Here is a 26,525-nt window from a genome sequence, read left to right as displayed (position 1 = left end):
CGTCCCATTGGATGTCTGCATAGAAATCTGTAGGTCTAATTCAATCAGAACCATCAGTAATTACATTTAATTTTATAAAAAGTTCCGTAAATTATACTAAATAATGATTACAATAAACAAGGATTTGTGTGAAGTTAAAGCCTCGAGGATAATTCTAGTTTGAAGTTTTTATCTTCGATTGTAAATGTATAGTTTAAAGAAATTTAAATTGGACTCGTGAACTGTTAAGATTCCTTAATAGGATGTATAAACAGTATTATTCTGTATTAGACAATTCAGTATGACTTCAAGGTCTTTAGCATATACTCCTCGCAATTTCACTTTTCCATTTGGGGAAGTATTCTTTCATTCATTCATGTAGGTATATGCATTTAAAATAGAATAAAGATGTTATCTCCAGATAAATATATATAAATGTGTATAGGAATGTATCTGTGAAGGTATAATAGTCGTAAACACAACACGTAACACAGCATTTGCTCATTTAAAAAAATACTGGCCATTAATTATACAATATTTTTTGGATGGATGATATACATTGCTATATATACCTTAGTTGGGCTGTATAAAATAAACATATGGCTATGAAATCCATAAATTCATTCGACTATGCAAATGAGGCATTTATTTTTGATATTGTAATGGTTGTTTTATTAAGAAATAAAAATATTGCCGGTAATAAAATCGTAGGAGGTAGTGTATTTAAACTGCGCACCGAAGCCAGGAGTGGGGACAAGCGGGCCAGTCTGCATGGACAATCGAAATAATACTTATGAACTATTAATGTAATAACAGTATCAAATTATATATCTATACAGTTTAGGAAAGGGTCCCCCATTAAACCCTGATATATAAGAGTTTTTTTATATATTAAGATAGGTCTTTTATTATTATAGGAAACACAAAGACGTATATTTTGTTTTTGGAAAAAAATTCATTTTATATCAGAGTCAGAAATAATGAGATGTCAGCATGAAAAATGTAAGATATCAGTCTGAAATTTTAACACCAATACTCTAACTTTATCAAATATTATAGCAATAAAAAATTGTTAAGTACCATCAATAGGTGTAGTCATACTTATAAAATTGATTTCCTTTTACATACTCTGTAAAATTATATATATTTAAAAAAAATTCCAAATAAAAATTATAATAATTAATGTGTTCTTTGAAGTAGAGGGACAAAAACAGACCCTTGTAACTTAGAAAACAATAAAGGCTGTAAATTTTGTGAGCCTTTTCAAATAGGAATAATAGTTTAAAAAATCAATGTACTAAACAAATTTGTGGTGAGACAACTCCAAAATAATATTAAATTAAAAAAGAGCCTTCCTTCACTTACTTTTTAAAACATACTAACAAAATGCTCAGTTTTTCATGGACATATTTTGGATAAATAAAGTATATATATTACATAATTTCAGGGATGATTTAAAATTCTTAAGATTGGGAACTATATTTTGAAACCTTTATTTGGTTTATGAGACTTAAATTGACCCTTTCAATCCAATTCTATCAATTTATAATTATTTAATTATGATAACAATTTTTTCTACTTTAAGGTGCGCTATACATAGTTCAAAAGGGTTAATCTGAACCATCCTTGTTGATAATGAAACTTTAGGAGGATTCGTTTACAAAAACAAGTATGATCCAGACTCAACTTTTAGAAAATTCATTCTAGATTGCATTGCCGTTGACGGATTGCATAATTCAATAGGTCAATAGATAACTTGATAAAAAATATGATTAATCACAGCTGTCACCTTGATTAAATTCATGGTCTTTGTGAAATCTTTTTTGTTTTGGAAGTTATTACTTTTTATCACATACCACAATTCATTTCCTCAATATGACGTAAACAACGTTTTTTTCTCTTAGAAGAATTTAACTTGATAATTCAGTTAAAATGGTGAATTCATAGTAATTAATTTTGGAATATTATTCAAAAGACAAAAAAGTGTTGCTAAGAATACTACGTTCTACAAATAATGATCAGGTGGTCTTCTAATCACATTTCTATTTTTAATCTCATCTCAATGAATCATACATGGTATTATATCATTTTTATAACTTTTTTTATCAACCTTATTACTTTATACCTATATTTATGTTAAATGATTAATGTCTACTCTTTAACAAGAAAGAAGTATTACATATGCATGACTAATATATTAAATTACAATATTTTTTTCCAAAAGAGCTTATTAAGCATATAAATATACATAAATATGACGTAATCAAGTTGTCATGTTTTTCTTTAAATGAAAAATATATATTTAAATGAATGGATAGGCAAAGTCGTATATACAACAAACAGTGTACAATTCATACTTTTGTGGTATGCTGTTGATAAGTTCCTCAATACCTACGTACATACATACATAGTTACTGCATCAGAAAAAGTTTAACAATATTGTGATGCTCTTTTCTGAAAAATCCTCTAATAGATATTTATATATTCTATTTATGTACGCTGTACATAAACAAGTGTGGAGCTTCATTCATTAACGAGGTGAATGTACAGTTTATTAGTAGTGTTGCATCGATTCTAGGACTGAATTACTAATGAGTCTTTTCTTTTTTCTAATAAATACAAACTTGTATATCCATTCAACATGGTGTTACTACACTACCAGAAAAAAGTGCCGAGTATTTTGTTCTCAGCTGTCGATATTTCCATTTCTTTTTCTCAAAGCAGTGTTCCAAGCATGAATTGGTCGAATTATAATTAGCTCTTGTTAAGATGCTTTGCACAATTCCAAACAATTATTAGATAATAATACTATAGTTAGCCCAGAATTGACTAACTTTCAACTGATAAATGTTGTTTTTTTCTATTTCTTTTGATTTGAAAGATTGCATGATGAAATAAAGGTAACAGAATGGACGATAGTTAGAATACTATATAGCTAAAGATACTCAAAATTAATTTTAAATTAATTTCCTTGTCATTTATGATCCCGGTTATTGACGAAACTTCAACAATTGAAATAATCTAGTACTAAATATCGACAAAGAACTATTAAATAGAATCAAGAAGTAAATAATTATTTTTTTAAACTGCTCCAACACTAATTTTTAGTTATGGAGTCTCGAACTTTCCATTTAATGTAATTTATGCAAAGAAAAAACATGAAAGAACTCATAGATTTTCTGCACCAAGTACCCCCCTCATAACCCCTCCCACATCTCTTAAGAAATTATCATTAATTGTTATTAGAAACCTTTTTTGATTAAGGTATGGTGGGTATTAATAATTAGAGTTATATATAATTATGAAAATAGACCAATAAATATGTATATATTAAGTATATGACTCATTGTCACATTTAAAGCCAAACTGTGCATTAAAAAAATGTATCCAAATTAGTAAATAAGTGGCTTAAAATAAAATATATTCTATTATTAATTATAGGCTTTATGGATGATTTATCAATTTGACTGTACAGAACTAATTTTTGCATTTGAAAAGTTGTTTTTCTAATTAGTCAATTCATCTTTTTTATTTCTTATAGTTATACTTATTTATCAAACTTAAGAATGTCCATAATGTGTTTTTTTATAATAATTTACCTCAAAAATACTTTAAAGTTATAATGAAAAGTAGCATACGAGTATAATGGAGCTCATTATACCTATACATACTAACACCTATGTAATTCTAGAACCCATGCGTGAAGGCTTATGTAATTAGAGTAGTCTCATTAGAGTGCTAGTTGCAAAGAGTAATAATGATTCATTTGTACTACTTGAATGGCACAATAATTGTATTTTTATAAGCAATAGTAAATACAACATATCTACAACTGATGTAAATATTTTTGAATGAGCATCTTAAATTCTTTCAAAATTCTTCATTCATTGTGTATTTCTCTAACTTTCCTCTACAAACAGAGAAAGAAAAAGAGCTTAGAACTAACTAGGACTAAGCCACCAATGTCGTCATTTCTTCTTACTATAGATAAAGAAATACATAGAGCCAACAAATGTATGTACATTAGCAGTTCGGCAAATTAAGGCTGTAGTAGATTAGAATTTTCTATCTGAATTAATGTTTGTCATCGATGACAAAGGTCTAGAAACAAATATAAAGTAATACCCTTAAAAAACAAGTTTCACAAATAATGAATTTTTATTATGATACAAACTGGTTCAGAGTTGGCAACTGAACGCGAGAGCCACTTCAAGCGACCTATTTTATAATAAGTTATTTCTGAATAAATTACTTTGACTTACAATCTCCGTCATGAAACGAATTAAACTCGTAGGTCAAAATATAACTTTACATAATTTTATCTCTGACTATAAGTGTGCATTATAATTTCAACATAAGCTAAAGGAAATAAGTTCATATTTTAAATTTTTATTACATCAACAGAGTTAAATATGATTTATCTACTTGGAATTGCCAATTATTAATTTAAGGAGAAAAATAAATGAAAGGTCTTATTCTATCCTTTATGTCACTTGATATCTTTGCTCAATCATCTCTGCATTTTGTCGACTCTATGTGTTTCTTTAGCTATGAACTATTATCTTTTAACATGATATTGTGCAGTGTTGTAGAAAATATGACTTTTAAATAATAAGTAAAAGCGAAAAATGCCATGGAATGGAATGTTAACGAGAAAATCAGATTAGTTATTAAAATGACTTAAATTATTGTATTTGTTTTTTATTAACTTTTAGGTGTATGAAATTTTTTTTACTTCGTACTATTAGATAAACTTCTGCAGCAAAAGAACACGGACATCACAGAAAAATGCATTCCATTGTGAGTACTTATTTTTCACAGTAGCAATTTGTTGAGATACCTAAAATAATGATATCTCAATTTTTTCTTCTCTGATCTCCTTTAATGCGCTTATGCTTCCTATGCGCCATCTACCTCTAAAAATAGACCTAAATTCCCAAAAGCATATAATTCTTTAATGTTTATAAAATACTACTTCAATAATAATTATTAATATATGCTTACAAAAGCAATTTCTTTTATATAATTTATTAGTTACATTTTTCCAGTACTTAAAGGATTACTTTTAAGGATATCTTTCCAGCGTATAAAAAGTAGGGAAAAAACGAGAAAAGTGGAGGGAAAAAAGAGATTGCAATAAAAAAAATAATACCTTAAAAGCATGCAAAGCTTGAGTCTTACATACATATCCATTTTTTCATTAAAAGCAACTAAGTAAACGTAATTATATTTAAATTTTCTTAATATAAAAAAGCAGAAAATTACATGTTAACGTAATGTAATTTTTTGAATGTTCGGGAGCAGTGCTCTTTGACGAGAAAATAATGAGTCTTTGAACTTTAATTATATTTACCACTACAAGAGTTTCTCTCTACGGATCTCAGATTGTATTGGGTAATCCTGCATTTAATTATTGTCTGGAATAAGTTTCATTTATTTATTTATATAATCCAATCAAAATTAGATAATTCATCAACTAACGATTTAATTATTTATGATTGTTTTCGGATCGGTTTAACCCTTTCATATTGAACTGGGATATTATACAACCCGAGATGTATGAAAATAATCCTAATTCCTTTTAATCTACACTTTATCGCCAATACGCTTTAGTATGCTCCTACAACATTAAACATCAAATTTTATACAATTCTTTATTTATCTTGATAATACTCCGTATATGATTTATTCGTTTAAATAGCCATTTTTAATGAAGGTTTAATGAACTTTAGGTACTGTTTTGCTAAAAGTTACTCGTTTCTTTTTGATTTTTAATTTTTACTTTTTTACAGTGGAAGGATTGAGGCGCGGAACGGTAGAGATGAAATTGTAGTATTGTAGATTGTACTATTATAATACAAACAACCTTAAATAAGGTCCTACTAATTTGATTTGCAAAATTTGGATAAATTAATGAATATGTCATAGAAACTTTTATCAAAAAATGTAATGTTTTTACAAATTAAATTACAAATTAAATTTTGTGATTAAGATTATTTAAGATTATCGACATATTTTTTCCCGATATTTTCTATTCATATAGGTTTTTGTAGAAATTTAATTTATATTTACGAGTGCCAAATCAATGGAATAGGGGGAAAAATGATTCAATATATATATAATACAATTATTTCCAATCTTTGAAATATTTATGATGTACTTTTTATTTTTAAATGTTTCTTTTTTACATAGTTCACTAACTACCTTATAAAAAGAATATTCACAAATGACGGGTTAAGCCCATGGGATCTGTGTACTATTATATATAATAATGGAAATGAAAATCATGAGCATTGAAAATGTATGAGTGGGACAATTTTATAATTTACCGATGAATTAGTGCTACTTGTCAATTTTTGTTTTGGTGTAGGAAAGGTTGGGAGAGTTAAAAAAACACTTAACAAAACAGTTTGTATGCTTACTGCGCATATTTTCGAAGCAATGACACCACATCTTTTTGTAGAACATATATACATACAATAATCTTTTTTTCATTAAAAACAACGACAATAACGGAAATATGAGGCAGTGATTATGCAAATGAAATGAGGATTGCTCATTTGGTAACAATGCATACATCCGATACTCTTTAAAGGCTCTGACGAATCATCATCATCGTCCTATGTGTAGTTTTTATTAATTTCATATTATTATTATTCAACTCACGGTATTGAATAACATGAGAGTATTAACCTTATTTTGATATGTATGTTAGGTACTCTTTTGTATAAGGGAATGGAAGTAAAATGATAATATAGTGAGTAATGATGATATTGAAGGGGGGAGTTGGGAAGGGGAATCATCAAAAAAACTAAATCAGGCTTTGCAATAAAATCAATTAGCATACATACATTTGTAGGCTTTACAATAAGAGAGAAATAGGAAACATACACTTATTTGGAAAATAGATTAAAGCGTTCAATGTATTTATTCGCTCCAATTGCACTCAAGTTATCAGTCCCAGTAGAGAAACAACGATCACGTGGTCCACTTTTTACCAAATTGACAAAAGTAAACTACCTTTATTTATTACTTATTATTTACCTTTTCTTTTAAATGGGAACTAAAACAAAGAAGGCCGAAATGGATTGGTAGTGGATTGCCAATTGGGGGCGTCCACAGAGTGTGGGCTGAATATGCTGTTACCCCCCTAGGCTAACGAATTTTTACTTTTAACTAGTTTTTTTTTGGGTCAGAATAAAATATTCGCAAAGATAGGGGTAAAAAATTTTTATCATAGATTTCGTTTCTTTTACAAAAGTTCATTTGGGTAAACTATGCAGCAAAGCAAAAAATAATTTTTTGTGAATAGTTATGGATTAAATAAAAAAAATACAAAAAAAATAATACTTTTTAATTTAATTTTTGACATATTTTTCCAAGAAATATATTTTTTTTGTCAAGAGCAGAGGATTTTTGGAATGTTTTCTAAAGATTTAAAATTTCAAATATTCATTTTTTTTTTCAATAGATACCATTTTCTTGTAAATAGGCTTTTGAATTTTTTTCAGATTAATTGTGCATTTTGGAAATCTTTTTCGAAAAAATTTAATACATGAATTTTAATTTTGAAAATTTTTTGGAAATAAAAAAAATCCAATTTTTGTAATTAACTGTGAATTTATGAAAAAAATTTCAAAAAAATTAACATTTGAAATATTTGTTCAAAAAGTAAAAAATTTGGTTGTTAATTTTTGATTTTTTTTCATGAATAGTTATGGATTTTTGTTATTTTTTTCAAACAACTCCTACATTAAGGTACTTTTGGGGTGTTCAAGATACTATGAATTATTATATAGCTAACTTCGGAATCATTGGTGCCTATGTCCTTACATAATAAGTAATTGGATATGTGTTTAACATGACATGAGTGCTAAGCCGGTCTTCTTCCAAAACAATACTCAAATTTTTAGCGCTACTATGTTTATCATTTTGTGGATTCTTTTATTTTTTACATACCGGCAGGTATATTGTATAGAGCTTTAGTTAGAAGTGTTAATCCTGGTTGGACTCAAAGCAAAATTAAGGATATACATCAGATTAATTACTGCCTATGAATTTTCTATATGCAGAGTGTGATTTATGGTTATTTCTATGCTTCCAGATAAGCTAAGACTTTATGAGAGCTAGGCTGATTTTCTCTATAAAAATTTTCAAATTGTCGAGGTTACAATATCGTTTTTCGGTTTCTTCAATTTGTACACATCGGTAGGTCATATTTATAAATTCACCATTTCAAATCAATTAAAAAGGTACATTCAGGGAAGTAAATTGATAAATTGCATACATCACGAGGACATAAAATAAAGTGACATCATCTGTGTTATCTTTAAAATAGTCTCTTTCTTATTTGCTTGGGTTGTATCAACTCGGCTTAAATGTAGGTCTGCTTAAATGCAGTAACGTTAATACTTCTAAGCTTAAGTTATGTTGGTTAGAATTTTATACATTGACGTCATACAAACATTTGGATGATTTGTAAATAGGAGCATAATGAATTTTTACAATTGGTTAAATAACACTCGAAAGTTTGAGTCCAATGAGCAATTATTCTACGGTTGATATTGATTATTACTTAAGACCGGACTCTCCAAGAAATCGGGTTCGAACCGAATTTCAACACTTGTATTATGAACATATTTTGTTGTGTTCCAATATTTGACAAAGTCATAAATATATCAAGAGTTATTCAAGGCCCAACTTATAGCCAATGAGTAATCTTTCTCTCTCCTTTTTCATAGCCACTAATACAAGCATTTCCTTATAATTGGTTGATTTATTCATTTTTTATTCTGTTCTTTCTTTCTCTCACATTTTCATGATTACAGAGAAAAAGCTTCCCTCTCGTCTTTTTTTCCTTTTTTCTATCTCAATATCACATTTAAATTGTAAACCCAAAATTGTTCAAGTGGAATCAGTCGATGCAAAATTCAAAGAGTTCCTTTTTTGTGTAATTCCACATTTAAATAAATATTAATATATTTAAAAGCAAACTTTTTCAGGGTTATCTTCCATCTGCGTAAGTTTAAAAATTATCATCAATAATGTTTTACACTTTGATCTAAAAATATTTAAAATATTCAGAAATAAACAATTTTTTTTTATATCGTTCCTTAAAAATTATTGAGTGTAATCACGATAAATGTTATTCCTAAAATAAAGTATTGTAAATAAAAGGTATATTTTGTTAACATTGTTATTATATTTTACAGGCGCATATATTCAGAAGTTTTTCTTCCTTTTAGCTACTCAATCCTCGTTGTTTGACATCAAGTTTGGTATTCTATATGTTAATACGAAACATATTTCACTTATGCCAAATACGAAAAATTATTATACTTATGTATTATTTTACAGAACAAAAACCGTCTATGAAACTCTTAACCATTAAGGAACATTATCTTAAAATCGTTTCTTCAATACTTTACAGATCTTTAAATAACAAGGGGTAAAAAAAAGATTTTTCTGTTATTTTTTTCGTTAAAATGTATCAAATTAAAATTATGTGGACTAAAATTCCTATTTTTTAAAAATCAGTACAGTCTATACTGTATAGCTGTAAAAAATATTTTGTAGTTGCAACTTGAACTGGCTTGCTTATTTTCCTAACCTGTTATCATTATTATTTAATTTTTGAGGAGAGGTTATCAGAGTATAAAGTGAATGTGCGTATGAATGGTGGAGAGTAACATTAAATATTTATGTGGGAGTTAAAAGTGTAAGTCCTTATTGAAATCAGAGTAGACCTGTGGATTGACTTCTAAGTTATTTTTGCTATATCCCTACCAGTTAAGAAGTGGCATTTGTGATTATCTGCTCGCAGCTAATCTCATACTGATTTTGGTTTCTTTTATTTAACATACTCAATAGTCATATGATTTACAATTTATTTATGTATTTAAATCTGTATTTGAGGAAATTGCTTAATTGTAATTAAATAATGAACTTTTTATTTGAAGGTTTATAATTGCCTTATTTTTGATGATCATGATTCAAATCTTATTTTGTAAACATTTGATTTAGAAGAAAATAAAAACTCCTTCAAAAGTGATGTTTTCTAGGTTCAAAATGTTTAAATAGAATTAAATTATGTTTAAATAATGAAGTAACAATATGTAACTATATATATTCACTTCTTTTCTCTATATTTAAAACAAAGTCCAATCCCTTTTGGCCTTGGACTATTTTATTTGTTAGTTGACAAAACTTGACAGTTTTTATCATATACTTTTATTTCCAGAGTAAAGTTTCAAATAAAGTACATACAATACTTTAATGAATGCAGACACCATTGGGTGACAATGGTGAGCATATTTATTATTTATGAATTAATAAATTGCACTTATCTCACAGACTTTATAAACCCACCAATCTCACACCTGGTATACTCTGCACTAAAAAAATAAATAGTAAAAAGGAAAGAAAAGATATGCATGGTCGTCCCACGCAAGTGTAAATATCAGAACCATACCAGTTGTAGAATGTACATATATAAAATGTACGCACGCTATTTCTTCTACTTAACATATTTGATTCATAGAAGAATATAAATAATAGTGTTGAGTCTTGGTCCAAAACCGAATTTATGTTTCTCTTCAGTATTATGGGATTTTTTCTAACACGATTTAAACAGATATTTGTTTAGTATCACTCCTAGGTCCGATTTTCTACCCTGTCTTGATTCATGAGTCGTATAAGTATGATTTATACAACTCATTAAACTTCGTACATGGCCTTCCTCTATAACCCAATAACAGTAGTATATTCGATGTCAGCTGTCAATTTTTCTGCTTATTATCCCCTAATCAGTGTTATAAAGGTTGATTAGTTAAATGGGGATTCATCTGTGAACAATTGTTCGAATAATAGTTCCATAGATTGAAAAGATTGGATAAAAACCAACTGATTTTAGGTCCTTTTTTGTTTCTATTCGGAGGAAAGGTTGTGTGAGGCAAAAAAATTACAATATACATATACCGTTTACGCTGATTTTCACCATTTTGCAACACAAGTGATTTGATCATCAATTTATCTATAGAATCAGTCAAAACCTAATTTTAAATGGGACCGATCCAGACCAAACTTTTGTTTGTGACCGGTCCAGACTGAACTTTTGTAAAAGACCAAATTATTTAGGTTCCCTCAAAATTATAAAGGTATTTGACAAGTCTAATATTTGTAGATCAAAACCTCTACCTAAATATACATTTACATTTACAATCCACTGATCTCCAGTCGGGCTTATAATGTTTTATTTTTTTGAATATGAGTTTTTTGGTATGATAAAATATCTATATAAGCTGTTGGGCTTGTACGGGTAGATATATATGGATATCTAACTAACTCATTAAGATATCCATTCTTATAAGAAGAAATAGTTATATAAAAGTAGTCCATTGTTTTATTTCTACCCCCCATCCCCTATAAAAAGAAACTTTAAATGCATTAATTTTTCTCCATATTAGTTAACAAAATGCACTAGTTATCAGTAATTTATTTTATTTTAGCTCACCTCCTTTTGTTTTCAAAAATCCTCAATCATCCAAAAAGCAATAATTAAACACTCTTTACATTTATAAATGTGATACGTCAACATAAATAGAGTATTAAAACTATAAAGTTAATACATGTAAACCCCCCTAAATATGTCCTTGATATATTATTCCGGTCACTTATAGATATACAGTCCAACTTAATTAATATATTTATAATTAATTCTCATTTATTAAAAATATTCAATAATTGAATAAGCTTTATAAATATAATACGTCCACACAAAAACAGTATAAAACAAAGAAAAAGTAAGTATCAATAACTAATACATATTAGCCATTAACAAAATCTGCAATAAATTATTCCAATAAATTATAGATAAGCTTTACTACCCCGTTAAACCTTACACGCTTAATATGGGTATTATGTACAAAAAGATGACTTTTAGAAAGTCCCGAGTTAGTTTTAATAAAATAAATAATTAATTTGACAAGGCGAATTTATTTTATAGCAACCAGATACGGCTATAGTGGTTAACACTTTACATTCAAATATATGAAATTGGTTGAGATATATTAACTAGAATGCATATAACCTTCGTTGGAGATGTATGAAACTTTATTTGAATTCAATACATGACCTTTCAAATATAATGATCCATATATCCTCTTTATTATTATACATTATATATGACCAATGATCTTTAAAAGGGATTTAAGGCCCTTTCTAAAGTTTAATGAGAAAAATTTGCAAACAGAAATAAAATACTCTTAATACAAATTGAACATTCGCATGAGAAAAATCATCCATGCTTACTTTTGTATTGACAACTTACACATGTATTTATAAATATATATATATAAGAATATATAAGCTAACTATTTCTTTATAAAAAATACGGAGCTATATACAACTCATATATATAAGGTATAACAAGGATAGAATTACATACTAACACCCACAAAGTTAGTTTGGACATATATTTTTTATTAGTAATGAAACGCCCTATGAGAGAGAAAAATACTTTTTACTACGTAAAAAGTTTACAAACATGTACAAAAATATATGTATATCTTTATATTCTACTTTATAATATAATAATATCGTGTTTTTTTTTGTTTGTTTTTTTTGTATATACGTATAGAGAAAAAATAAACATTAATAATTCAGGGAGAAAAAGAAACTATACTAAATTTTTGGATTTCAATATCACCAAAAAATGATTGAGTTTTACAATCCTTTATATGCATTTATAAATTAATTATGTTCAAGAAAGTGAAAAATTATGTATATAACTTCATACCTCATTTGCCAGAGCAACAGCTGAAATAGCCCCTATTAGAGCAAGTACGGCCAAAAGGGATTGCATTTCGATCATCCAACGTTGTGTATCTTCTAATATTAGTAAAAAAATTTACTTTATTGTGTATTATTTTTTTTATCAATATTCACTCTGAGGTTTCTCTCTTTTCTTTTGGTTTTTTTTATATGACAAAAAAAATTATTGGTGTTGTGGGTTTTCAAGAAATATAAAACTTCCGAAGACTTCACCCCACACTTATAACTTAACGACTACTCTTAGAAGAAGCAAACAAGGAGTCCCCTTCTTCTATATAGTCGAGTATTTTTTCTTCTTCTTTTATTCCTCTTCTTCCAACAACTATGAAGCGAGAGCGCTCAAGTCAAGACAAGAGGATTCGAATACTATTATGTTTTTTATGTATTTAGTTTTATGTTTATTAATATACAAAAGACTTCATTTTTAATATAGGAAATTATTCTAAAAACTTGTGAATTTTAAAGATATCTATATATATTATTGTATTTAAGGCATTAACAATGATTTTTTAAATTAAAAGATCCTTTTTTGTTATATATTCTTACTTAGTTATAGAGCCATTTGACTTTTATTTATGTAATTCTAGAAATGCGTTGGAAATTTTTCCTTCTTTGCTGCTTCTCCTACTATCACAAAGAGGAGGGGAAGAGAAATAAGAGGAAAGAGTAGAAAGCAATTTATGTTGTTGGAAGTTTTTATAGAGGCTAGTTGATGAAAGCCCTTTCTTTCTTGGTCTCTGCTAAGAGGGGAAGCAAAAAAAATCAATGATTCCTTCTTTTTTTCATTTGCCTTTCTCTAATAAAGTTATTTACTTTATTTTAGTTTATCTTCTTTTTCAATTCTAATTCATCGCGGGAAAATTCAAATTTCAAAAAGAAAGAAAAATTTAAGATTTAAAGGTGTATATCCGATGCACTTATATTTATCTATATCTCACCCCTTCTTACCACAAAAAGAGGAAGACAAAGATACACTATTTTTTGTCGGTTGTTACTGAATGATTCGCAAAGATGGGAATATTCTTTATTTATATATACTAGTGTCTCATATTTAAGTTTACACTTAAAGAAATGGTCAAAGTTCAAAATTTGATGGAAGCTTTTACAAAAATAAGGTTGTGTTATTTTCTAATAATAATTTGTATATATTTTTATGAATATATGAAAGCTACACGAATTATTATGCTTGAAATGCTCGCAAGCCAGAAGACCCAACCAAGATTGCCAATGATCCTGGATCAGCTGAAGGACCATGTACGGCATTAAAAAGCTATTTGAAGATGAAAGTGAGTGTTACTAAGTTCCAAAGGATAATGATGTGTAAATAAAATCAAGATCAGCGAGGAAGAAACATTTCATTATAACAGCGACAAAGTGGAAGAGGTTGTATCGAGCCAAGCTTTTTTTGAATGTTTGCAAGAAGATGTGGCCTCTTAGCTCCCCCAATCTTAATGCTTTGGATAATTCAATCTAGGAAAAGGTAGAGGGAGCTGCCTTCAACATGTACGGGTCTGTGAGATCTGAGGAATCCACCATCAAAGTCACATGGACTGACTCGTGAGAAAATTACATCTGTAAAGTTATTTCAGCTTCGGGAAGAGGGTGGACACCGTCATTGAGGCTAAGGCAGCCCAAATTTAATAAAAATGTCACTTTTAGTTTTAGCTTACTAGATATAAATTTAATTTTGTTCTCACTGTCTTCACAAACTAGTTTTTAATAAAGTTTTGAACTTTTTTTTAGTGGAAACTTAAATATGATACATAAAGTAGTTAGGAATGGGTCACAGCTCAACAAAAGATATAATATTTTTATCATTAAACGCTTAAAACACTTTAAATTTATAGATGACCAGTTTATCTATGGTAAATTTTGTAGCAATGCAAGATTATCAACAAAATATATTAACATACTTTGTATAAACATCTCACAGCATGACTTCTGAGCTAAGATAAACAAATTTTTTTACACTTACATATACAAGCTTTTATCTACCCTTAGCACTAAGGTGCATCAAACACTATCGGCTTTTCTTAGATTATACATCTTGATTAATAAGAATATCTTTAATGGTCCTCTTTTTATATCAGAAGAAAGGGGTTGAACTCAGATTGCATAACGATCAATCAGATTGCAGGTAGTATACTTTAGCACCAAAATTTTGCCCACCAAATCTAACTTTTGCATACCCCTGTACATCAAATTGAGAGATGAGTTGTTTAATTATGAAATAAAATTAAAATATGTATGAAAACAATTTTTTTTTAAAATGGGTAAACAATACACATAAATACTTTGGAAAAGTTTTTTTCCATAAAAAAAGTTGGCATAATAGTTATACCAAGCTACTGGTAGGCTAATCAGAGTGGATAAAATACTATATTTTTTTATAAAAGTTAACTGGACCTTAATCCTTGTGTATATAAAGGGTTAACTTAATCCAGTTAAGTTTTTGTGTACACCAAAGTGCTGATTAACCTCTTTTTTCTATTTAACTTTCTTTTTTAACTTTTTTTTAACAAGGGTTCAAGGTCTAGTTTGCAGAATTGGACATTTAAGAAGGTCGTGAAATGGCTGTGTAATGTTTGTTTGGAAAGATTATATATCAGATTATTTTGATCTACATACTTTATATGAAGTTCAGATACTGAATAAACTTATTTGCTTATTTTTTATTTATTTGACAGTCCATCAAGCCCTTATATGAAAGTGTATTCTGAAGAGTAGATAATATTCCTTTTTTTTGTCACTTTTCATTTTATTTGTTTGTCATACGTACCAAAAATGAGCTTTAAAAGATCTTCAGTTGAAGAAAATGAGTTCAAGTTAAGAACAGTGATAATAAGGCAAAAGAAAAAATTTAAATAATAAAATCTTTCAGAGGCTGAGAAAAATTTAAGTAAAGAGCAAGATTTTATTTATTAGATGGGCTTCAAAAATATTTTATTTGATGTTTAATTAAAATTTATTTAGCTACCAATTTGAAGCACGTATATTTATAATGTCACAAAACCTTATCCAGTAAGTACAAAAATGTTCGATAATGCTGGCTTTGGCCATTTTTTATCCTTGTGAGACAGTTTTACTTTGTATTTTAAGTTTACAAATCTTAGCTTCTTTATATATTAATAATCACAGGGGGACTGATTAAACCATCATTATTAGCTTAGAGAACCTTGACTTATACATTAACTCCACTATTAACTACCATATTGTAATATGGCTCTTAAGTACCTTTATTTCTGAGAAAATGTATCAATTACCGATTGTTGCTATGTATCTATGTTTAATTTGTGTATATATACATTATAATGATATATTGTTTCCATTGTATCTTCTACCCTCAAGTATACTATATACAACAATATATGTATACAATGTTTGTAAAATTTGATAAAAGTGTAGTTCTTAAGTGTAAATTATTTTGAACTAAATAATTTTTTATAAGAGACAGAACTCTATTTTTAGGTAAGTTCATTTAATCTTTCTGATCAGATTTTACCTATTTATACCAATATTAAAAACAAAGTGAAACTGTTTACTACTCTCCCATAACAGAAAAATTTATTTTCATGGCTTAAACCCTTTTAAACTTTTTTTATTTCAATAATTCATTTTTTTAAGCGAAACAACGACCACATGATCAATTTTTGTACGAGTTTAGTTGGATAGAAAAAACTTTTTTTTGTGAATTTTGAGGTACTCCAATGACACCGCTTAATTATCTGGCTTCACTAACTAGCTGTAAGTTAATTAAATATACCCTTAGTATCCCTTAGCTGGCAAAACCTATTCTTATAGTCAATTGAACTTGCACAAAAATCAATCATATCGTTTCAGCCCTTGGTTTTAGCTATGGTCCTTCGGTAAATTTGTCTCTGGTCAACAATAAAAACAGAGCCAAGTAATGAGCGTCTAAGTGAACTCCGTACAAAGATTTCCCCCATTTATCATTCAATTTTTTCCGTTGAGGCGCTCAGGCATTAAAAAATTAACAGAAAGAATAAACAACTGCTAATTATCGAGTAATACTTTTAACTAAAAAAGATAATCCAGTATTAAAAAAAGATAAAAAAAAATTAAAATCTCCAGGAGATATCAAATCACACATCCTGTTGATGATCTAGGCTTTTATGACTACTAAAAAAGAGATATAGTAATTTTATGAATAGCGCTTTTTCACAAACAACATCATTCTGAAATTTAACTATCTTGGAAGAGGCATACACAAGCAAGTTGATGGCAATTAAAAATCCCTTTCTTATATATACATGTACAAGAGTTTATATAACTTTATACAAAATTTATTTTTGAAAAAAAATGTTTTATTTTTTTAAATTTCAATACCGAGCAAATATGAGTATCATATTTTCAATAACTTTGAATTTAACGTTATTGTATCTTTCTGAGGTAATGAATAGTTGTTATTTTGATAGAAGCCTTAATTTTTACATAAAAAATATTGAGGAACCCATAAAGAATTTGTAACATAAAAAATTATAATTTGCTAATAGGTATCCAAACTTCCAGATCAATTATCATTCAATACTTATTTTTTGCTTCATAAAACCTTGATCCAAAAAATCAAATTCAATACTAATTGATAATAATTCCTAGAATATTCGAAGAAAAACAGTATATAATAACCAGCAATTAATCTTAAATTACTTGGAACTGTTAATTTTTTTACGATGCTTTTTTTAAAATGAATTTGTATGTCTTCACTTTAAATATTAGATATTTTTTATTATTGTGATTCAAAATGAAAAACTTAAAAGACTTTCAAAATAACAGTAATTTTTTTCTCATTTTTTAATATTTACAAGGCATTTTGGAGATATGTACCTACAAACTCATATTTTATAATGTTCCTTAAATTAAGATCTTACAATTTGAACAACAGCACTAAATCATATACCTAGATATGATATTATCAAAAAATCACTTTGTAGGGCACAAAACCAAAAATCTTGTCCTATCAAGATCATTTTTGTCATAAAATCAATCATTATTGAATAGTAAAGAAAAATTCAAATTTTGTTGAAAAATCGTATAAATTTGTTAGCCATTACTTTTTTTTTGTTTTATTAAATAACCTCTGAGGCCAGTAAAATCGCTTAACAAATGTAATTTTGTTATGGTAAGACCCGACCTTAAAAGTACAGTGACCTTAGACAATTTGTTTTTTTAGAGATGATAAACCAAATAGATATGATAATATATAGAAGTACTTACATTGGTTTTATCTATGCCTCGTGAATTAGAACGCAAGCCTCATTTTCTTCAATGAAAAAATATTTTAGGCATGTTTTTATGACTCCTATTTGGCAAAAGACTCTGTCCATCATTTTCTTAATTGTCTAGATTCTATATTTCCTATCTGCATGGTTGATTAAATAGAGGTTTTAACAAGCAAAAGCCTTTTTATTGCTTTAAACACGATATGGATGCATGCATTAAACATGAATGTAATTTTAATATATAAATAAGTGACAATGGCTGACAAAAAGAATTCTTTTGTGGATTCTGCATATTATATGTTTCTATGTAGTGTACATACAAAAAGATAAAAATTAAGAAATTTATATTTAAAATATACACGTAGAGATAAAAGCTGCAGTGTAGGAAAGTCAAAATTCAGTGAATCATGAAAACTTTTTATGTATTTATTCTTTAACTATTACAACATAGTATATTTTGATGTAAAAAAATACAGAAAGAACATGGAAAATAGTGTATTTTTTATACATTATAAACATTTTTATATGAAGGCATTAATGTTTGTAGGGGCATATGGCAAATGTGGAATAATTAATTTTCTGATTTTGTATTCTAATATTGCTCAAACCCTGTTTAAAACAACAATAACTTTTTAACAATAAAATATACGAAGATTTTCTGCTTAATTATTATTATTATACCCAATATTGGTCGAAGGGATTAGGTGTCAATTAACGTTGCTTCAATAATATTAATGTGTACTTTGTTTTTATTTGATTTTTTAATATGACGCGCTAAGTTTTGCTATACAGTATATATTTTTTTTAAAGTATAAGACACTGAACGTTAGGTACACCCATGCGTTCCCACATTTTTATTTCTCAGATCAAAAATTACTTGACGACATCCAAACATCCCTTTATCAAGGCATACTTTGTTCTATTTTTATTCAAGTGGTAGAATCAGCATTGTCTTGAGTAATTAGGTGGGGCCTAAAAAACAATTTTTGCTTTTAAAAAATAGAAGATAACTCTTGAGAAAACCAGTTATACTCACTTTCTTTCATGAACACACTCACACGTAATTACTCAATCCATATATTAAACAATATTTATTTTTTTCTCAAGAATAATTAGAATTTGAGAGAGAAGAAAAATAACGACTGATGGGTACTTAAGTCTCAAGAGACTTCAATTAAAAGAGCAGTACAACATATATAGATACTCGATGCTACATACAAAAAGGCTTCAGAGTTTACAGCCGGCATACATATTGTATTCAAATCTTAACATATAATTAAAATGCATATGAATTATGATAATATAAATAAGGGAGAAATAACAAAAGCAAACAGATACAATTCTCCTTGTAGACATCGATTATCTAAATATTATAAATATTTACAATAAGCTGTGTGGTAAATTCCAGGAGTACCCAGTACATAAAAAGGATTTCAATGTAATCTTGTTGATAACAATATGAACGCCAATAATTCGTCGTCTTAGTTGAGGCTTGAATAACTGTAATAAACTCCATCGATAGAAATAATATCCTGTATGTTTTCTTTCTTTAAAGATATTGACGTATTGTTCTTGATTTAATTATTCATATGTGTTTTATCTTTCTGATTAGTTTTTCTATTGATACAAATTGTTACTCATTTGAATAAGGAGAAAAAAATAATATTGAAAAATTGATGATGCTATCTTTTAATTACATACATATCACTGACAATAAAAAATAATAATAAAGAAAAATGAATTTTTTCTAGTCTTTCAAAATTTATAACAAAGAAAAGTCGATAGAAGCGTCTGAAAGATGTTTTATTTTAAAGATTAATAAATCCTTACACAGAGTAGGTTTATGTGGTAAACATTCGTATACAAGATAAATGAAATCAGTAAACATATTTTGTCTCTTGTATGTAGTTTTTTTCAGAAAAAAGCTAAAATAAGCATTAAGCCTTTAAATTCATGTTCCAATTAGTCACATTAAGTTGATGCTTTTGATTAAGCATCAAATTTATGCTCCAATTAGTCTCATTAAGTCACTTTTTATGTGACGTCAATAGAAAAAGTCATAGAAACCAAATTTTATAAAAATAAAAACTTTTACTCCTCATTTTAAAATAATTAATTTATTTTAGAGGCTTTTATAACCATAGAATGAAGATTCAGCAAGATTTTTATTTAATAATTTAGTTTGTATTTCTTAATGGTCATGTGGATCGTATAGACCAAGTGGAGAAACAAAAACTATATGATTAATATGTTATATATATAGTGGTACTTTTTTCCGCTAGGGGTGTTGTATAAAATATAAATATTATTTATAACTAGTTATAAATCCTACAAAAATTAACTCTTTTAATTAAGTTCGAAGATAAATTGGTAGACAATGGGAAAAAAAGTTGACAAAATGACAGAACATGATTAAATGACGGCATACTGGCTCCTCCATCAAAAAGGAACAAATTTATAAAATTACAAAAATTGTTATATTTCAAAAAGTATCACCAAATTTGTAAAATTTAATATATAAATGCAGACGTCCTATTTAAATTCTCAAACAAAAATTATATTGCATCAAAAATAAGTTTCAGCCTGCTGTGAACTTTACGCAATAATTATTTACCAAGCCTAGCTCCAGGTTGGATAAAGCATTGATGATGGCGGCCTACAGTTGATCCATTCATGTGTAATGGACCATCGAAAGCTTCCCCTTGAGGTGCCCAAAAATACCAAAGTCCAGGAGGAACAGTATGGGGTGTGCAGAGGCCAAAAGTCTTGCTTCTCAAGCTTGTTGGAGAGGATTTTTTACTGTGTCACACACTTAACTCGATCCAAGGACTTTAAAACCTAAAAAGGATTTCTCTTGTAGGCATTAAAGTTTAAGTCTTGCTTCACCAAGTGGTGCATAGTGGCCTGGCTGTTATCATGAGCACAGTCAATGAAGGTCACCTTGCCTGAAACAATTATTTTAGGCTCTTTAGCCTTGATCTAGGCCTTGTAAAAGCTTTTAGCGTATCTCTCGAGGTCACTCATGACGCATGAGAGCAGTTACAGCACAGCAATTTAAAGATCTCTGATGGTGATTTTCCACTCGCGTATAGCTCCAGAAATGTAGCACTCCGTTGCTCCATGTTGTCCGTTATGACACTCTTATTTTTCCATTTACTTTACTTTTTTATTTACTTTTTTTTAAATAATTTTTTACGATAAGTATAAAGGCATATAAGACAAAGGTTCCCGTTTTAAGAAAGTGTTGCATTTTAGTCGGTGGGCCTTGTTTATATTGGTATTATAAAAAAATACATTTTATTTAGTAGAAAACTAAATAAGTAGGACCAGAAATCAACTGAAGCTAACAGTGGCTATTCACCATTTTGTGTTAATACGTTAGTAAAGAATAATCATAAACAAAGTAAAAAATAAAAAAGAAGAAGAATAGGAGAAAAAAGAGCTGAATATAATATTTGCTTTTTTATACACCATAAAAAACCAAGATTTCATATTGAAATATATTTTACAGCTCTTTTAGATTGAATTTCATGCAAAAGTCACAAAACATACATATAATAAATAAGAGTTTTTACCTCTTTTGAATACCTTATCATTATAAACTTACTTATTTAATATTCTGTATAGTGTGCAATCTGGCTTGTTTTCTAACAATGAAACTTTTCTTAATTCTTACAATTTGGGATATTTTTATATTCACCTCTAATTGTTGGAGCTACGAATAAGTAAATAGAAAAATGTCTTTTGCAAAAATCAACTGCCATTACATGGAAATATAAAGATCTTTATTTTTTTTTGTAAACAATCAATATCATATCTATCAAGAGGATAACTTATTTTATATTTGCTTTTCTCTCATTTATGTCTTCAAAATAGCGTCGCTATTGCTTTAGTATGCACTCTGTGCTATACATAAAAACACTCTTTAAGACAAGAGTTATTCTAACAAATATAAATAATCCCTTGAGTAATTTATTTTAGGCCCTTTTTGAGTCTAATTTAATTAAGAAATACTACAACCTGTACAATGTTGTGTTTTAAAAGGATCATTTTCTGAAGTTTATAAAAAAATAGGTATAGTGGGTGCGTACAAATGTACGGTTTGATAAATTAACTTTTTGTTAAAAATAAATGATATTTGAAAGCTAATAAAAGTATTCTGTATGTCCCACTCTAGCATTATCAGAACTTCAACTCTGGCCCTAAGCTTGGTATACGCCTCAAGTATATTACTCTCAGAATATATGTTCAAATCCTTTATAATAGGTGTCTTTGTTTCTTGCACTCTTTTAGTTTCAAATCCAGAATTTTAATTATGTTGTATTCGTCGAACGGAAAGATATTCACTCTAACAATGTAGACCAGTGGTTCTTAAATCTTTCATCTCTTCAGAGCCCCCAGGTGTATTTTGTAGGGAGTATCAAATTTCTGTGTAGATATTTTGGTCTTAGTTTTTAAAGCTTTTTTATAACCTTTTTAATGAGAAAATAATTTTTTTTGTGAATTTCGGTGACGTTACTCTTTAGTAAATTAATTATTTATAGAATATTGGGTGGCATAACGTGGACTCGGAAGGTTGCTTTAGAAATAATTTCATAATTTTTCATTTTCAATAATAAAAAAATATATATATTTCGGGAAAACCTATAATTAATTTGGAAGGGTCTTCCTTGATCCCCTTCTCCAAGCTGAAAAGGAACTCTGGATCCCTCTATTAAATCGTGCATCCCACTTCTTGCTTTCTTGGAGAGGTCTTCCCCATCATTCTTCATCCTCTTCTCCTTGAGCACTTCATAATGTCAATAATCTTCGCACTCAACATCGGCATCTAGGAGATCTGAGATTTGCAGCCTTTTGGCTTTTTTTGTTCACTCACGATGACGAGTTGACGAGATGCTTACTCTAGTTTGCTTCTCCACAAAGCATGGCAGAATTAAAATGTCAAAAAATAATCAATAAACCTTTCTGTATAACAGAAAAATAATAAGCATCAATTAATAATTCACATTTTGCAGTGAACAGTATATTTTACTCCCTTTGTAGTGAGATATCAGACAATTTGTTTGGAAATTTTAGAGTATACACTAGTGTGATATTAGATATATATCGAGCTAGTTTATAAAAGATGTATTATCTTCTTCTAAATATAACATATTTTGTGTGATGTACATTTGTATTAATCTAGAACAAAGTTAGTTGTATCATAAGAACTCTTGGGGGCAATTCATTGTAGATGATCGGAACATAATCTTGTGCAGTTGAGTGAGAACTAAGAATATGCGGAACCCTAAACAAAATTAAATTATGTAATTATTTAATTAAAAGTGGCAATCCTAATTTGCATGGAAAAGTCATAACGCAAGATGCCTACTAAAAACGAATTGGAAACATAAAGCGAAGCATTAAAAGATCAAATCAGTACAATGGAGGAAAATGTTGGGATAGATGTCAGACGTCAACAGGAAGCTTCAATAAATATATTGGTTAATATGCGGAAGGAAGAACAGAAACGAACCCGGGGCGGCCCCATCAGAAGGGATGAAGAATATCGTCAATTCATGGGAAAAATGATGAGTAATCATAATGTCCATGGTAAAATTAAGAGATACAACGATCTTCAACTAGTAATAAGGAAGTCAAAATTCACATAAATCCACAATGGTATGATATGGTATAGAATATCAAATATACTTAATCAAATAGAACATGCAATGTTTATTGAAATAGAAGATGACGGTTAGATGGTGAAAGATATTATGGAACAAATAGGATTTTACCTGCGAAATCAGACAAATATCGCTTTGGAACGGGTCAAATTAGTGGAAAGAAAATAAGGGGGCATGAAAATTTTGATTCTTTTTATACGTCACTTCGTTGTTAAGCCAAATATGCAGGACTGAGAGAAATGACATTTGAAGGTTGCATGTCTACACTAATTATACTTGGAGTCCAGTGCAAAGAAACTAGAAAACTACTTTTATCAAAATCACCTATGATGTTTTTGTCAGAAGTGATATCAATTTGTCGTAGTGAAGAGAAAGGCAAAGTTCAATAAGAAGCTCTGTCCAGTAAATCATCGTATCGAGAAGAAAAACTCAAAAAGAGAGGGAGTTCAGGTGAAGAAGTGTTCATATGGTGGTTACGATTTTCATAAAAAAGGTGAAAAATGTTCAGCATATGGTTAAAGGTGCAATAATTGTCAGAGAAAAGGATATTCGAACTGGTGTCATTAGAGTGAATGGTGTGGAGAAAATAAAAGATAAGAGAATGATATTTCTCGATGTTAGTTGCGAGGAAAAATTTATTGGGAAAATCAAAGCAATCCCTGATACAGAAGCTGAAGTCTCAGTTCTAAATGAAAGCAGTATAAGAAAATTTGGATTTATGGAAGAAAATGGTAAAATACAATGGTAAGGAAGATTTGTTTGGTGTTGAAGGATCAAAAATGAGGATCCTTGAGAAAATATTTCTTACATTTACACTAAATACAGTGAGAGTGAAAGATACAGTAATAGTATGTGAACGTGTTCCCGAGTTATACTTATCACAAAGAGTGTGTAGAGAACTTCAATTAATTCCAAAAAAAATTCCCATTTAAATTTAAGTGGCACCATTGAGGAGATGTAATAAGTAATCACATGTGCACATGATGGATGAGTTTGAAGATGTTTTTTTATAATGGAGAAGAATTGAAACCCATGGGCTTGAACCTATGAACATTCAATTAAAAGAAAACTACAATCTTTGTGCGATTAAAACAGCAAGAACGATTCCATATGTGTATAGAGAAGAAGTCAAGACAGAAATTGATCACATGGAGAAAATGGCAATTATAAGCAAATTATTCGAAATTTTAGAGTACACACTCAGCATAAAAAGTAAATAATGGAGTGGAAATATATAGTGTCTATTAAATTAACCTATTAATATAGATTAAATTGGCAAAGTGTTCATGCTGATAATCATAAATAATAAATATTTATAGGTATCTAAACATATATGCACTGATAAACAATTTGGTTGATTACCGATTAATTGACATTTGTTAATCGGTCCAATAAGCTAATTGTAGCCTACATAGTGCATTTTTTTTACAACCCCTGCGTGATTTAGTGATATTTATTTTACGTTGAAAGATCAAAATAAAAGAAAAAAATATAAAAATAATTTCTACGTATACGAAGTATATAGTCGTATGTACATACTTTCAAATCCAAAAATACTTTTACTATTTTTATATATTCTTCTGAATCAAAAAAAGATCATTGTGAGTACCAAAAAATGAAAAACCTCTTAACTCTCTCTTTGAAACCCTACAAAATTCCCCAATTCTGATTACAATAGTGAAAATCATAGTTTAGTGTCAAGTGAAAATAACTTTTGAAATAGGATTTTTATGGTTATTTTTTATTTTAATATCTATGTAAAATTTGTTACTTGAGAAAATATTATTTCTACACTTATTAAGCTATCAAATTGTATATGAAGAATATAAAATGCTGCCGAAAGTATGGTCTATAAATATATTTTCATTTTTTTGAAGTAAAAGAGATCAAGAACACTCCATTATAATCATGTGGTTTTTTTCTACTATTGATATTGTTAAGTTATCAACTAAAACAAACCCATTAAAAGGTAGAAATAATTATAACAGTTTAAAATTATAGAACTTTGCACAATCTATCATTTAGTTAATTTTTACATTTCAGATACATGTCACTCCAGAAATAGACATTGGAAGAAGTGAGAAGGATAAACAGCTCAAAACCCTCGGATTTGTTAGGCTAGAAACAGTTTAAGTGATGAATATCCAGAATCTACAACAGTCTACTCTAACACATTTTTAAATTTAAGGTCTATTAAAAAGAAACCAGTTGTTATAATTTCCATTTATGTTTTTCTCCTTGGCAATCAAAACTGTGTTTACATGACAGTCAGACTCTACGACTTCAATTATTACACTTTTTCGACAATTTCCCTTCAAGAGCGGGGTGTATTTGTCTGGAACCGAATCAACAAAACTAAAATTGCGTTTGTATGGTTATTTCAGTATGAGGCCCATAAACACTATTGACATTTTTAGCCGCCTTTTTATCGATTTTTATCAAAGAATAACTATAAAATATGGCGTATTTTTACTTTGGAGGTGTCCATCTTTGACGCACACTCTAACTATACTGTACCGAATAATTACTAAACATCCTTGGAGATTTTTTTAGTACGAAATCCTATAATTCAAACACTGTCTAGCAGAAACTAATCAAACTTACACAACGCAATATAAACATTACAAAAACCATCTATAGAAAAAAATAATGAAATTATTTTTTATTATTTACACCTAATATATGCACAAAAACCACCCAAAAAATTAGCAGATTATCGATTAATTGGCAGCATATAACCGATTATCGATTAATTCCCTATTTGGTATACCTGTTTTATGTTAGAGCTAGATAATTCAATATTTCTAGC

General features: G+C 28.4%; 1 protein-coding gene across 16 annotated transcripts in view; it reads right to left on the bottom strand.

Annotated features, from left to right (window-relative positions):
* Appl (amyloid-beta-like protein) overlaps nt 1-13,435 on the bottom strand; it is a 76,769-nt gene extending 63,334 nt beyond the window's left edge. For 8 of the 16 annotated variants that reach the window (XM_040712417.2, XM_071888910.1, XM_071888907.1 and 5 more), the window contains exon 1: nt 12,776-13,087. In XM_040712417.2, coding sequence (XP_040568351.1) covers nt 12,776-12,850 — 75 coding nt within the window. In that variant the 5' untranslated portion in view covers nt 12,851-13,087. Of the gene's footprint in view, nt 1-12,775 lie in introns of all 16 variants that reach the window. The other 8 variants (XM_040712413.2, XM_071888903.1, XM_071888905.1 and 5 more) reach the window with 8 other exon arrangements.
* Between the last annotated feature and the right edge of the window lie 13,090 nt (nt 13,436-26,525).

The sequence above is a fragment of the Lepeophtheirus salmonis genome, chromosome 5 (genome assembly GCF_016086655.4).
Source record: "Lepeophtheirus salmonis chromosome 5, UVic_Lsal_1.4, whole genome shotgun sequence".
Taxonomy (NCBI): domain Eukaryota; kingdom Metazoa; phylum Arthropoda; class Copepoda; order Siphonostomatoida; family Caligidae; genus Lepeophtheirus; species Lepeophtheirus salmonis.
Note: the sequence above shows the minus strand (reverse complement) of the source record. Positions and strands in the feature narration are given on the sequence as shown.